At 44.1% G+C, this 15,523-nt stretch overlaps 2 protein-coding genes across 2 annotated transcripts; both read right to left on the minus strand.

The window, feature by feature from the left end:
- Nucleotides 1-859: 859 nt before the first annotated feature.
- hoxd3a (homeobox D3a) lies at nt 860-15,203 on the minus strand. Its single transcript, XM_061841932.1, has 4 exons — nt 15,128-15,203; nt 5,155-5,214; nt 3,114-3,711; nt 860-2,329 (listed from the first exon to the last, which is right to left on the minus strand). Exons 3-4 carry the CDS (start codon nt 3,586-3,588, stop codon nt 1,587-1,589), a joined length of 1,218 nt encoding a protein of 405 aa, XP_061697916.1. The 5' UTR covers nt 3,589-3,711; nt 5,155-5,214; nt 15,128-15,203; the 3' UTR covers nt 860-1,586.
- On the minus strand, nt 8,918-12,421 carry hoxd4a (homeobox D4a). The gene is made up of 2 exons (XM_061841933.1): nt 11,576-12,421; nt 8,918-11,299 (listed from the first exon to the last, which is right to left on the minus strand). Exons 1-2 carry the CDS (start codon nt 11,964-11,966, stop codon nt 11,001-11,003), a joined length of 690 nt encoding a protein of 229 aa, XP_061697917.1. The 5' UTR covers nt 11,967-12,421; the 3' UTR covers nt 8,918-11,000.
- Nucleotides 15,204-15,523: the final 320 nt, after the last annotated feature.

The raw sequence follows: 15,523 nt of genomic DNA on the forward strand, positions 1-15,523 counted from the left end.
ACAAAACCGGACGGCAGAATAAACTCACAGTGTTCAATTTTGTTTTTAATTGACATTACATTGGAAGAATAAGAGAGGCTGCTTTTGCCAGATATTTTATACAGATTTTGAGATGAATTGAATCCCAAATTTTGGGGGTGAACAATGTCCGCGCAGCGTGGTTCTGGCCTCCCCCCCATTAAAGATTAGCCTGCTCGGTTTGAAGTGTGTTCCTTGGATTCGGAATGCAGATGCTTTGTTGGCGAGGAGGAGGAATCAGCGAGGAGTCTGAAAGCGACGAGTTTATGATTAATGAGCTTTGAAATGGCTCTCCAGGAGCAATAAAGGATGAACTGCTCTCTCTCTCTCTCTCTCTCTCTCTCACGCACACACACACACACACACACACACACACGCACACACACACTTTCCCTTTCTTGCTCGTCGATCCATTGGATATAAGTTTTAAAATTGCGCCCGTTGCAGCGCGCCGATCAATACGGTTGGCGCTCATTCTCTTCTTGGCAATAATCAGGCGGTCAGTTTCGTAAACGTAAACCCCGAACGAAGATGACGCAGTAAGTCCTTCGCACCAATAAAACGCCAATCATCTCCGGGGCCTTTTATATTTCGCTGAAAATGCACTTCGCATCGGATACGCAGCCGTCTCATTTATCGATCCGCTTCTCCTTGTTTGTAAAGTCCAGTGGCGTTCAATTGGCTCCCAGGTAGCCAGCGAGCTTAACAAAGCGCGGGGCGTTAGATTCAAATTCGCTATGAAAATGGACGCTGCGTCGTGGAAAGAAACAGTCAAGTTTGAGCACTTTATTTACAAAATGTCCAACACAATAAAATAGAACATTTCAATATAATCGGGGTGTGGGAATTTCATGAGTGACGATGCCAGACAAATGAATAAATACAGAAACCAGAATGACATGCTGGTGTGTACAATATTTCATACTTCGATAGTCTACGATTTGCTTAAGATTCCACACTAGATTAACCATGGACACATAGTGATGCTTTTACACTATAAAATGTCCCATTTGTCCCCGATATACAATTACATTTTTTTTGTTCAACAACCCTGTTTTGCCATCAAGTGCACTGATCTGTCCAACCTTACAAAAAAGCAAATAAAAAAATTAAATACACGTATAAATACTCGCATATAAACGATAAATAATGTGCAATCATTAAATAATAAATAGATAAGGGCCCGGAAAACGATTATTCTATAATCATGAGAATAAATAAATACGACGATGAGGAGAGAGCCTGACAAAAAAAGAAAAACGGGACTAAAAAAAGGTCCTTCTCACTACTAATGAGTTTCTACGTTCATCTACAAGTCTTACTTCAAGTCAAATATTCAGTCAAAAATGCGCATTGCACTTTATATATTGATATATTTATAAAAGGAAAAAAAGAAACGTGAATTCCCAGACATTCCCCACTCGTTCAATAAAAATGAGAGAGGAGCGTAAAATGCACAATAATAGTCACATTAATACTGCGATGACGATAACTCGCTCGGAGTTATGAGAATTGTGAGGTCATAAAAGAGCGGCACGTAAATCTCGGGCCACGCGTCTCCACTTCTATTACAAGTGCGTGAGTTTCGGAGCTTCCTGAATCCTTCCCTGAGTGGCTTGGTGCGAGGTGAGGTCCGTGTAGGTGGGGTGGGGGTCACAGGGTCCGTGGTGGTGGTTACCCGGGATCTGGGCGGCGCAGCTGTAGTCCACGCCGGTGGACGACGGGTGGGGAAGGTGACCCAGGTTGAACACGGGCCCCGACGCTGGCATGGAATCCACAAAGTTCCCTCCCACGTATACGGGGCTACCCTGCAAGTTGGCCCCGGCGAAGGTGGCGCCGCTCTGCATGGCGTGGTGCTCGTACTCTGCGTTCTGGTAGCGCTTCTGCTGCGGCATGCAGCCGCCCAGCGGGGCCGTGTAGGCGGCCAGGCCGTACATGTTCTGCTGGGGTTTAGAGAAGGGCGGAGGCGAGGGGGCGTCGTAGGCCAGCGAGTTGCCGAGCTGGCCGGAATAGCCGATGTGATTGGGGCCGTTGAGCGGCGGGCTTCTGTCCGGGGAGTGCCCCAGGGGCGAGTGTGCGATCCCTTTAGACTTTTGGTCCTTTTTGTACTTCATCCTCCTGTTCTGGAACCAGATCTTGATCTGGCGCTCGGTCAGGTTCAACAGATTGGCCATCTCCACTCTGCGTGGGCGGCAGAGGTAGCGGTTGAAGTGGAATTCCTTCTCCAACTCCACCAGCTGCGCGCTGGTGTATGCGGTTCGAACCCGCTTGGACGCCGGCCCGGTCGGACTCTTTTCGTCGCTCACCTCTCCTACAAAAAAAAAAAAAAAAAAAAAAACAAGATCGTGGACTGTCAGTCTCTGGAAGTATTCGCACGTCAGCTCATCATTTTAAGGGCTCCTCTGGTTCTCCAATGGACGTTGTACATTATTGGGGTTCTTAGGGGGTTGATACTGGTTCCTTTGAAAGACGGGAGTTCTATATAGCAGGCATGAATGGAGTATAGCGATCTCTTATGGTTAATACACAGCCTCTCATATCACATAAAAGACAACCACGAATTTTCATCATTGAGTATGATTTGGTTCTCATTTGATGCTGCATAGAACCGTTGAGTAATGGTTAAACCAACAAGAATGTGTGCTAAATGTGTACAAGCAAAATCGTCCACATTATGATTAGAACTTCTTTTTGGGGAAAAAACTATGTATTTTTCCAATGCTAATGAGTCGTGGATTATGAAATTAGAAATCGAGGAAATTGGACTCAACTATAGCTCAAATCCTTTTAGAAAATACTGTTAACAATATTAAAAGTAGAGACAATTTGAAATTGTGGCACGGATTTTTCTTTAGACAGAAAAATGAGTTCGATGTATATAGTTAGCATTTACTGAGCCACACATAATGATGCAGCGGGCCATTCTTTAGACAGAAAAATGAGTTCGATGTATATAGTTAGCATTTACTGAGCCACACATAATGATGCAGCGGGCCATCTTAGGGCCCCCCGGGCCTTGGGTTTGACATCTTCAAAGTCTCCGCCATGATTGGGTGGCACGAGTGTGAGAAAGTGCACAAGCACCTCCATCATACCTGCAGCAGCGGGGCAGTTGTTATTTGTCTTCTGCTTGGCATTCTGCCGGGTCTCCTTCATCCACGGGAAGATCTGCTTGGTCAGGGCGGGCGACGTGTTGCTGCTCCCAGGCGGAGCTTTCTTCTTCTGGGACGCAGGGCCGTTGGAGCCGGGCGATGGCGGCTGCTGCTGTGGCTGTTGCTGCGGCTGCTGCTGGTCCCCGACACTCGAGGCTTGGCTGCTGCTGCTGTTGCTGTTAGCGTTGCTGTTGTTGCTTTGGCTGCCCATTTGCCCCATGCAGTCCCCATTTAAATCAGTCTCTTTGAGGGTCAGTGGCCGGACAGGGGGGGTCTGGATGGGGCATACAGAGCCCTGGTAGTCTGCGTCGATGTTGGCCGCAGGGTAGGACTGGTGGGCGTAGTTGTACGAGTCAGTCTTGGGGTAACTGTAGCCTCCGAAGAGCCCAGAGTTGTCGTAGTATGTTGCTTTCTGCATTTTGTTTTCTCACTCAAAGACACTCAAGCAGGGAACGTTTCTCCAATGGCATGGGTGGTGAGCTTCTGGATTTTTTTTTTATTCACGTGATTGGCCTCCCCCACTTTGGCTCCAGTCTGTCACCTGTACAACCCAAAATATTTATAAAAGTATATTTAGTCATATAAAGTTTTTTCTAAAACAAATACTTCACAATCAACGTGCTGATTTCAATGACGTAAGGCCCGCCGGGATTTTTCTTCTTCTTCTTATGGCCACATAACATAGTTAAAGTTTAACTTTGCCTGAAAAGGGCTCTCTGTGGGGCTTTGGCAAGCCCCCAAAAGAAGCTGAATCAGCATTTGACGGACCAACACACAATGGCTTTTTCACTGATCACAAGCTACGACAAAGCGGGTCTTGCATTGTTCAACGTGAAGAGACACAGACAATCACAACCGCTTTTGGGTCACGTGTTCACCTAAATAAGTTGTGCTATTATAGTTAATATCAATACATTTTGTGGGGGGGGGGGCGCAGTTGTGTGTGGTTGATGTAGGCGTGGTTGGCACAATTGTGCGATCATTTGTCTTGTCTCAACACACCTTGCATAATCCAATACAATTCAATACAAGCAATGCAGACGTTTCTTTCATAGTCATTTTTTAAGATAGTTTACGGCAGTGTAAAATAGTCTCTCAAATATTTTGCTCAAATAGGTGATTTCAAATCCAGCAGTGCACTTTGACACTACTTGTAAGAAATTCATATTTTAAAAAAGAACGCTGTCATTTTTGTGCAAGTGTATCCAATCCACCGTCTGACGACGTATTAAGAATTTATCATTTTCTTGACTTTCACACAAACTGCCCTGCGTGGAGACAGTGTATGCAAATACCTAAATAGACTATTAAAGAGCAAATATTGCGGCGAACGAAGAAGCGTTTTGCGGGTCATAATCACCGCACTAAAGTTGCCTCGTAAATATCCAAAGCCGCCTGAAGTGTATGTTGGTGGTAGTACTCGACGTGCTGCATAACAATTGCACCTGTCACTGTGAACCGCCCCTGCAAAATTTATGAGCGCAAATGCGCGCGTCGTACAGGCAAAGCAAAACACGTGCGCGCGCGCGCGCGCACACACACACACACACACACACAACACACCTTGCACTCCACTCCACTCACAAGTGCAACGCAACTACGCGTAGGTGGAAGGCAAGGGAAAGAATTTCGGGATTGGAGCCGAGCTGCTCTTATAAAGCGGGCCCGATGCGGGCTCGGCGGCAGAATTCGTCGGCTGCACGCCACCGAGAGGATTTGCGCATGTTAAATACAAAAAAAAAAGAAAAAAAGAAAAAAATAACGGAAAAAGGTCTTACGCGGAAACACGTCGTTTGGTTTTTATACTTTGAATCCCAGCATTTCGTTGTATTCACCCCTTTAGTGTTACAGCTCGCCGAATTTTGGAGGTCATAATTACATTTCCATACCTCGTGTCTGTTTAGGTCAGTGAAGGTTCAAATTATGTGGGGAAAAACAACAACGACGATAAAAGGCCTTGTTTGTGTTAGTGTGTCTTACTCACCAAAGTCTGCGCAAGTGTCTGCTCTGTCTTTTAAACATTCATTCACGGCCCCAGCTCGACCTGCAAAACACATCAAAATATAATTTCTTACTTGCGATTTCATGGAATTAAATATTTAATGTATAGTAATAATAATCAGTCGTTTGCGTCTAATAAAACACGCCAATGCAATAAGTGTTTTGAACAAAAGAAATACAAGATCCCTCCCCCCCTTCCTAATGGTATTTATTTTCTCTATTTAAAAGCTTATTCTGTCACGTGATGCATGAAAGACTTTTCAAAAAGTCCCGCATGTGCACTTTTAATACAAAGGCGATATTTAGCAGTCATAAGCTCTTTTTTTTCTGCCTGACCTTTTGGGTCATGCATCTTTTTAAGCCGACGTTTAATGAACAACGAGGAGCGGTTTTAAAAGCTGTAAGTCGATGCCAAAAGCTCCTGCTTCGCCTCCAACAAAGTCCACATTTCGTTTCACGGCCATGGATCATCCAAACACGGCTTGGACGTGGAATTGCCGCTCAACGCTGCTCGATCTCGGTCTGCTCAAGTGCCCCTGAACCGCTGGGGGGACTGGCAGTAGACATGCTCGCCTATTCAAGGCGAAGTGTTCTTCGCCTACGCGGTGCTACGGTAAGTTTGCTGCGCACAATGGGACGAACTCCTTATAGATACTTACTATCTCCATCAGTAAACGATGGAGTCAAAAATTATTTAAAGGGGGAGAAAAGACCCCCAAGCCCCCCTCAAAAGAGAGAAACTGTCGTGGTAAAATCGGATATTTTTCAAATCGAGAGCTACTGTTGTGTAAATTCCAGGCATTAAACAACTACATTGTCACCTACAAAAAATAAAATAAATAATTGAGCATTGAATCAGCATAAACGCATGAATGTAGAAATGAAAACCATCGAATCCCAATTGGTACTTGTTTTAACTAAAATGTAAAAAATGCATCAAAAATCCAAAAGGTTTTTTTCCTTTGTCCGTGTATCCATACGCTTTAAAAAAAAAAAAAAAAAAAAAACAAAGCCAAGCAGCTCAAACCACATAAATCACCGCAAACGCCATTGTGACGATAAGACAACAAATTAATGTGATTTACGATCCGGGAGACAAAAAGAAGAAAAGTGCCTTCTACTTTTGCCTTTGCCTGGCTCGCGTGGAAATGAGCCGAAAAGTGCGCCGACTTCCGTCTCCATCATATTTGCCTTTTCCCTTCTAGAATGATTTTTTTCTTTCTTTTTCTGCTGGTCTGCATCCTCCATTGCACGACGACCACTTTAACGAGTGTCCTCCGCCTCCGAGTGGAATAAATCACGCGCTTGCATCAAATTAACCTGCTTAAAGGTTGCTTTGCGGCGTGCAGCTGCTTACCTGGGCGTCAATTCATCATTTACAGTTAAAAGAAGAAAAAGAAGGGGGGAGAAAAAGAAGGACAGAAAAAAAGCGGTTAGCGAGCTCACGCTCAGACTTCTCGAATAAATCCGTCCTTCAGCTCGCCTTTTGTGTTGCAGACGATGCTGTCCTAAACCTGATCTTGCTCTTTTGCAGACATTTCCATACACCGGTGGAGACAGAATTCCCGAAAGAGTGCAAGGACTCGGCTACCAATAAAAAGGCAACATTGGGTATCCTTATTTCTGCACGGCAAGGAGAGGAGGGGGGGAGGGGAAAAAAAGCTCGCTGGCAATCAATCACCAAATGAAAAAGCAGGAATTCAAGTGTAAGGCCCCGTGTAGATTTGGGAGCTAAACAGTAGAATATTTCGGGGTTTTTTTTTTGAGTGGGGGGGCGGGGGGTTTTATGATGACAAATAAAGGCACTGCCCTGCGAGATGCGAGCATATTTGTTCACGTGATTGTTCTTCCTCCACCTCACCAGTCCGCTTGGACAAAAAGGCTGCCGTTTATTTACTGCCTCCGAATTATTTTGTACTGCATTCATTTCCTTCAATGGTGCGTGGAAGCAAGTCAGAAAAATGCAAACTAAACCAAAAAACAAAAACAAAAAACATTTTACACCTTGCAACAAAAACAAAACACGCTGTCCAACGTATTTTTGACATGCATTCATGGATATTAATCTAATAAATCACATTATCATAGGAAGGCAGCACGAAAGGTGAGGCCATTGTTCTCAATAATGACAGGAAGAAAATAAGTGTCTTTTTCTCAAACAACCAACGAGGAGAAGGTTTGGCGCGTCGGTCTTTTTGTGCTTGCTGTGAAGAAAAAGATTCAGGACCGCTACTGTGGCAGCATATGTTCGCACAGGGTAATAAAAGTGAAAGATTTACAGTTTTCGCACCCCTTGGCCTCCCGCACCTCCTCCTCCCCCCGCTTTCGCCCTCCCTCACACCCTTTCAGGAATTACTGGCAATGATTTACAAGGATGCAGAAGTGTCAGCCCCGGCCCAACTTGCAGCTCTACCCAAATAAAAAAACCTAACAAAAACATTGACATTACATTACGGTACATGTTTGTGGGCCCATTTTGCAAGATTTTTTTTTTTTTAAGGAGCATCCACACCGAGCAGGCATGCTGAACACCAAACACCGCGTTGCATCAAAGAATAGTGAGCACACAAGGAAGATGCGGGGAATAATGGGACCTACCCGAGCATCCGTACCTTCGGACGTGTCGCTCCTGACGCTGCTGTGCTGCTTCGAGGCTTTTTTAATTTTTTTTTTTTTTTTTTTTGCCCTCTCCTAAGGAGGATCTTTTCCGTTTTTCAAGTCTAGATAGAGTCCTCGCGATTAATGACGACGCCGAGCTTCGAGGGGGGCGTTGGGGAGCTGCATTAATTATCGGGCCGGTCACGTGGTCCCAGAAAAAAGGGGGGTGGCGGGTAATCTTACAGCGAGACGGTGTCAGTGTGGCTTTTTCTGTCAATGCGCCCCAAAAAGACGACGCACAGTGTTGTTGTCAAGAGAAGGAAGGCGGAGGGGAAATAAGGGAACGTGAGGCAGAGTCAAAAATGGCCGAATGGTGAGCAGCGGCAGGCTTGTGTTTCCCGGCAGCAGTTGCGGCTGTCATTGAAAGTGGCACGGCGCCTATGGCTGCCATTTATTGGTGCGCGCACATGTAGGTCAGCGCGGCTGCTTACCCCAACATGTGCAGTCCAATCACGCCCTTTTCTATGCAATCATATGCGAATATTAATGGGGCGCGATGCATCCATCCGTCCGTCCGTCCTCAGCATCCGTCGTGATGCGTTCCAGCACATCAATTTGAATTTTTTGAAGCCATACATAGACACAACCGTGAACTGCATAGTGGATGGGGGACGGGGAGGTACTTTTTCAAGGCCTTTTGTGTGATATTGATATGAGCTGCAAACTGTGCGGTTTACAAATAATAATAATCGGTGTCATATGAAATCATATTGAATATGGTCCACTTTATTCATATATGCATGTGCAAAATAGAGGATTTTCACTGTACTCAGAGCAGTGTTACAAAATAAATGAAGGACTGAATGGGCTAGTCATCTCCCCGTTTGCACTGGTGTGTTTTTACAGCAAATAATCACGCGCCAATCTAAATAAAATGCCATTTATGAACCCACATTTAAAAAAAGGGTCCTTTACAGTGTGGCAGAATCAATGAGTAGTCATCATCATGAATTATTATTGCTATTTATGATGCATTTAGTTGCAATTATATATATATATATATATATATAATATATATATATATATTATATATATATATATATATATATATATATATATTATGCACTTCGTGCACTACATTGGGGGAGTGAAAATAACTGTCGTTCAGATAAAGCGCATGAGTTTAATATTAAACTAGAGGTTGCAAGATCACTTTGACAGGAAGCAACCTTCACTCCCTTCTAACCAAAAAAAATATATAATCTACATTTTCGCTTCAAACCAAACGCTTTTTATGGGTAAAGAAAAAAAAGTTTTTCTGGGGGGGGGGCTCACTATTTTACAAGACGGGTTCAATGTTTTGGAAGGGACCATAAAATAAGCAAGGACAGAATTAAAATTAGGAAGAAAAGAATAAAATAAGACAGGATCGGCAGGGAAGTTAAAGCTTCGGGCAGAAGAGATAAAAGGGGTCCTCTCTCTGTAAGATTGCAAGAATAGATCGGGCTATATCGTATCTTCTCTAAATGTATCATATTCAGAATAGATTAACTCGCTTGCTTTTTATGATTTTAGTCCATGTTGAGACTAAAGGGTTGAAAGGAGAGCAGCCAAAAGGCGCACATTTGTGGAATGTTTTCCAAAAGCGCCCGCATGTGGCACCTAGGCGTCAAAATAAAACAAAAATAAATTACAAATATTATTTTTAAGTGACGCTTATATCAATTTTTAAAAAGTCAATTTCATTGCATTATTTATCATTTTCTTGTAGGATGGTTTAAATTATTAAAATAAGACTCGTTTCCCTTCCCGCTATCATTTCAATGCATAATCAGTAGAAATCTTTATTTGTGTCCAATATACTTCTCACATCCCGATGCACAAATACAAGGTAGAAAGCAGGTACAAAAATAAACCGGGTAAAAGACATTGCGTACAGGATTGAGAATGACGCCTGTATCGGTGCAGCATATATATATATCACACACAGTGCCTTCTTGGGATAGAAAGACGTCGGTGGTCGAAGTCAGGCTCCGACTTGCTTTGAATGCTTCAAATAGTTGTTTGTGAGGGCGAAAAGGGAGAAAATGCAGCCCGTCCGGCCGGGTCAGGGGGTGTCGGGGTCGTCCCTTGCGGCGGCAACTTGTCCCCTGGTTGAACCTGCCGCCAACCTTCGCCCACTGAACAAGAGCTGTACATGGGCTGGGAGAGCTTTGGGGCCTTCACTTGTCTCCAGACAATGACGGTTCCAAACAAATAAACTCAAAAAAAGGGGGAAAAAGAAAATGTAAAGAAAGTCGTTTTTGTCCTTTAAAAAAAAAAAAAAAATTGTCACGACACCCCACTGCTGTTAAAACCCTCACTTTTTGTGTAACTAAAGAAGACAAAAATTCATTCTCCACGTTAAACTAAGACGAAACTTGACATAAAGCCATGCACGAAAAGATTTACCGATGTAATGGCGTTCATTTCATGATGCGACGTGATGTTATCGGTATACGAAAATGTACACTTTTTAAACAAATAAATAAAATCGAACATTCTCCTAAATGTGTTTCAAACGAATTAGACACCATGCGGGAAGAGTACAAAGAAATTGTATGACAGAGAAGCGAAAATAGTCAACAAAGAAGAAGCGTGGCTATTCGTGTAAGGAATTGTTGGTGGGAAATATTTCGAAGGAAAAATGTTTTTATAGTACAAAATAAGTTAAAACAAACGTAACGAAGTAAGAACTAAATATATGTACATAAAAGAAGAGTTGCTTTCTTGCTTGCAATTTTCCTTCAAGTGAATTGTGCGTTATTGGGATAGGAGCTGTTTTGATTTTGGATGTTGTAATTTGAACGAATGGCCTGCATGTGCTGAATAAAGCTACTTAAGCCGAGACGACAGCGTGAATCCACGATAGCAGACACTGTTAAGTCCACAAAAAGTGGATGTCCTCACGGAGCCCCTCCCTAAGCCATTAATAATAAAGAAATGAAAATTAAAAAAAGAAGAATAAAAAAATATTTGGTTGAATTTGTGGTGCCTGTTTGCAGACAGCGTGTGTGTCGGACCTCTGCGGTAAAATACTGATATATTTGTATATCTTAGGCTCAGCTCAATACCGATTCCTTATTATTATTATTATTAAATAAAAAATGGTAAAAAAAATAAAATAAAATAAAATAAAATAAGTTCAGTCCATGCAAAAAAACGTCCGATGCAAGTGACTTTCTTCTTTGCTTATAAGGAGGTGATGTCAGTGTGGTTGTCCTTGTGGAGGCTTTGCAGGTGGCCGGGGGTCGGCACCGACCTGCCTTTGGTGTTGGGCAGTTTGTGGTCCTTCTTCCATTTCATCCTCCTGTTCTGGAACCAGATCTTAATCTGCCTCTCAGACAGGCAAAGCGTGTGTGCGATCTCGATGCGGCGCCTTCTGGTCAGGTAGCGGTTAAAGTGGAACTCCTTCTCCAGCTCCAGCACTTGCTGCCGCGTGTAAGCGGTTCTCGAGCGCTTGGGCTCGGAACCTGTGTAATCCGGGTTCACTGCGAGTGGGGTGGGGGTGGGGTGGGGTGGATGCGAGAGGGAAAAAAAGTATTATTATTTAGGAACCCAAAAAGTGAAAAGTGGCATCACTTGTGTTTTTTTTTTTTTTTTTTCTTCCCCAGACACAAATAAAATACAATTCCAGCCCCACTTTGAGCCTTGTCGCGGCCTCCCCCCTCCCCAGCCATCAAATTTACGACTCGTGTAATTGGCAAGGCCTTCGAAAGGCTCCCATAAACATCAGACCGCGTGATTCTCAAACTAGGCGATCTTACCCGTGGTGACGTGCACTTTCTTCATCCAGGGGTAAACTACGGCGGGCTGCTTTCCTTGGATCCCGTTCGGGCTCTTCGTGTTCCTGGCTGCGGCCACACGGACCGGCTCGCCCGGCTCGGTCTGCGAGCCGTAGGGACTGGACTGGCCGGCCGCGTCGCGGACGTGACCCCGCGGCTGCACCGCAGACTCCTGCACTGAGTTGCAGCCAAACGCTTGCTCGGTGTAGTTGGCGCGTGGGTAGATCGCCGGGTGCTGAAAGTCAGTGTCCTGCGAGGGGTTGAAGTAGTCCGAGCCCTGCTCGGGTATGTAGTTGTTCTGCGAATATTCCTCGCAGGGAGGGAATTTGGGATCCACATACTTGGAGTTCACCATATACGAAGTCATGGCCATTAATTTGTGAAGGTAGAAAATACTAATTTTTCTCCAGTTGTCTTTTTTCCTCCCTCCATAAAGCCCTCCTACTTTGGTGTCAACTGAATAAAGTTAGCGGACCATGTGACTGTGCGGGCCAATGGAGGTGACGCTGCCGCTCACGCGGGTAAACATACAACTAAAGAGCAATTTCATCCTCTCCCAAATTTGCCCCTAATTAGACTCCTGCAGGAAAAATAAACCTTCAAACATCTGCTTGCTAGCACGTCTGCAAAAATAAAGGTCCACCCCCGCGGAGAACAAAACCACTTTATACCTCTAATTTGATGCCAAAAAAAGAGAGAGAGAGAGAAAGAGAGAGAGAAGAGAAGAAGAGGAGGCGAACGCTCCGACCCTCATGTGAGCTTTTGAAAAGCCACAAAGAAGAAGCCCCCCGCTCTTAAAAAGCAGAGTGAGGACAATTGGTGGGGACTGTCTTTGTGGGGGGGGGGGGGGTCATCCAAAAGTTACACCAATCTCATGCCTTCATCTAGTGCCATGCCTCGCAAACAATTGGCCGCCTCTGGGAATCATTCATTAAGCCGAGAAACAAGAGCGGGGTGTGTGTGTGTGGGGCGGGGGGGGGGGGGGGCGATGGTCGTCTTTATCCGAGGATGTCAACACATCGCAGTCTTTTCATCGACCATATACTCCCCTAGAATCGAATCTGTGACTGGACTTTCATCACACAAATTCGGTTCTACAGGGTATATATAGACGACGGGAGGGATCCCTATACTGCAGCAGCAGCAACAACAACAACAAGAGTTGATCTTGCAAGTCATGCAAACCTCTTCATTTAGCGACCCTTTTTCTCTCTCGAAGACTTCCTTCCTGTGTGTACTCGTGTGTGTGTGTGTTTTTTTCCTGCAATTTGCCTGTTGATAATGACCCAGTTATTCTGGCTACTTTTCGGCATTCCTTTCAATTATAAATGTCAAGGGGGGGAATGGTTGGTCTGTCTCCCCCACTGCAGTTTTAGAATAGTAGTTCAAACATGTTTGACTTTTATGATGTCTCTTTTGGAACAAATATGCCATTTCTTGGAGCTCTTCTAAGTCCCAGTTACCATTAAAGTTAATTTAGCGAATTTAGGTTTAACTGACATATAGATTTTAGATGGTCTTAAAATGCAATAAATTTTCAGCTAATTTGGGTATTTCATTTTTTAAAAAAAAAGCAGAAATCCTTCACATGTTGCCAACGTCAGGTTTAATCATAAATTGATGTCCAACACAATATAGTGCAAGAACGAGTTAACCTCTTTAAATTCAAAGTTAGCATTTGAGATTATTTCTAACTCTAGTTTTATTTTTTACAATGCAGAAATGCTTCAACTAATGCTAAAGTGCCTGCAGGATTAATCAAATATATCAAAATTACTTGTGCAAAAATCACCTTCTCTTTTTACATTCCAATTTACCATTGGAGCTCATTTGTATTATTTCATTTGTAATGCAGAAATTCTCCAAATCGAGCCGGATTCTCCTCAAGACACAATAAACATAAATTAAAATAGTAAAAGTTCTGTATAGTCCCCGAATGTGTGTCTTTGTCTTGTCCATCGCTTTTGGGTGGGCTTCACCCATCATTCTTAGTGGTTCTGCCACCACTCATTATTCAAATGTATCCATAATCTTTGTAGGAGTCCATGATGCTAAAAAGAGACATCACCTGCGATGCACCACTGACGAACCCCACCCTTTTAAAGAACCAGGATTCCAATTCAAATACTCTGAAATACCTTTTTTGGGGAGGCGGGGGGGGGGGGGTGTAAATGAAATCGCCATCCATGTAACTCAACCTTAATGCATCTTTTTCCCCTCACACAGTCTCCTGAGGTCACACCAAATAAAATTCCCAAACTTACCGCCCCCCAAAAAAGAAATATTTCTCAGCCCCTCTGACAACTGAAAGGGGCCACAACTTGACCAATTCCCTTTTAGCCATTAACTATAAGCGCAGTGGCAGCTACTAAAACAGCTTTGCAGCCAACCTTTCACTCCTTTTGATTAATTATTGCTCATAGCAAAGAACCTTACACGTTTTAAAAAATATATTGTCCATTTTACTCCGGTGGGAAATCAAAATATAAATTTGAAGCCAACGTGAATGTTGTGGCCGCAGAGAATAACATTAAAATGTACGCACTTCTACTCCAAGGAAAAAGCACCACCAGGGTGTATTCATCCATAAATCAAATAATAATTTGACCCCAAATATTGTAAAAAAAAAAAAGGTAGTAAAATTTAATTGCACGGATAAATTAAAACCAGTATCAATAGGTCGAAATTTCGCAACGCGTCAACAAATTCGTTCGCAACTGTTTTTAAGCGTTTATATAAAAGGTGGTGGGGTGGGGGCCGCAACAGCAATTGCGCCAATATGTGTGTGCGCGTTTGTAACGCGCCCCGAGCTGACCTGATATTCACCTTGCCCGTCAGACCAAGCACTTGAGACAGCGCGAAACCCAAACGCCGCACAAAAGAATTACTCAGTCAGCGTTTTGCAACCTAACACTCACAGCAAGTCTTTTGGCCTCTCTTTCATTCGTCACGATTTCGGGGGATTTGTACATTTGAAGAGCTCAAAATACCACCGCAGAATTGTCGTTCTCACACATTCATAAACTTCGTTCAATGACGTAAATAAGATGCAATGCCAAGTTGGAAACATGTCAGCGGGTAGAATGTCATTTAGATGTGTTTTCCCTTGTGGTCAGATGTTCATCGGGCCTTTGGAGCTGGAGGCCACATGTGGCAAATATTTATGAACGTTTCATAGTAATGTGATTTTTCTCCTTGCTAAAATCCACACCGTTAAAAAAGCAGAACGTTCAGAGCCGAGAGAAGCAATGCATGCGAGGGTTTATTTGAGCAACAGAAGCCCAGAACTGTGATTTTCAACAAGTCGTGAACACAGAGCGAGTGCATGCACATATTTAAGGCCACGCCTTGAATTGAAATCAAATGGGAAACTGGAAAAAAAAATCCCCATAAATAAATCATACAGAACGTCATCTCCGGAAGCCCCCACAGCGTTCCCCCCACGGCAGCCACCCCCATTTTCCTCGCAGGAAACAGCGTTAGGTATCTGTGACGACATGAGGCCGTGCAGCAAATGATAAAAAAGCGTCTTACCGCACAGGCAGCGACGCACGCCTCCATCACCTCCATCGCGGCCGACGCGTAGTCGGCCGAGCTTACTCCTCTCCGGCCCATCTGGGGCCGCTTGCCGATACACAATGACGATTATATTTTGTCTTGTCAAGCCACGGGCCATAAAGCAAACTTTAATGGGCGTCACGTGTTCCCTCGCAGCCACTCAGGAGAGCGCGCGCGCCCATAAATAACCCTCCAAAGTTGCACTTCCGCAATCATGGTGGTGAGGCGCCACCGCAGGCAAGGAAGGAAGGAAGGAAGGAGGGAAGGAGGGAAGGAGGGAGGTCACAATTGTCGTGACACCACTGGCAACACCTGTGCACTGAACAACGGACAACTTCCGTTTTAGCAGCTCTTAAAAAAAAGACCAAGATA

The sequence above is a fragment of the Syngnathoides biaculeatus genome, chromosome 14 (genome assembly GCF_019802595.1).
Source record: "Syngnathoides biaculeatus isolate LvHL_M chromosome 14, ASM1980259v1, whole genome shotgun sequence".
NCBI lineage: Eukaryota > Metazoa > Chordata > Actinopteri > Syngnathiformes > Syngnathidae > Syngnathoides > Syngnathoides biaculeatus.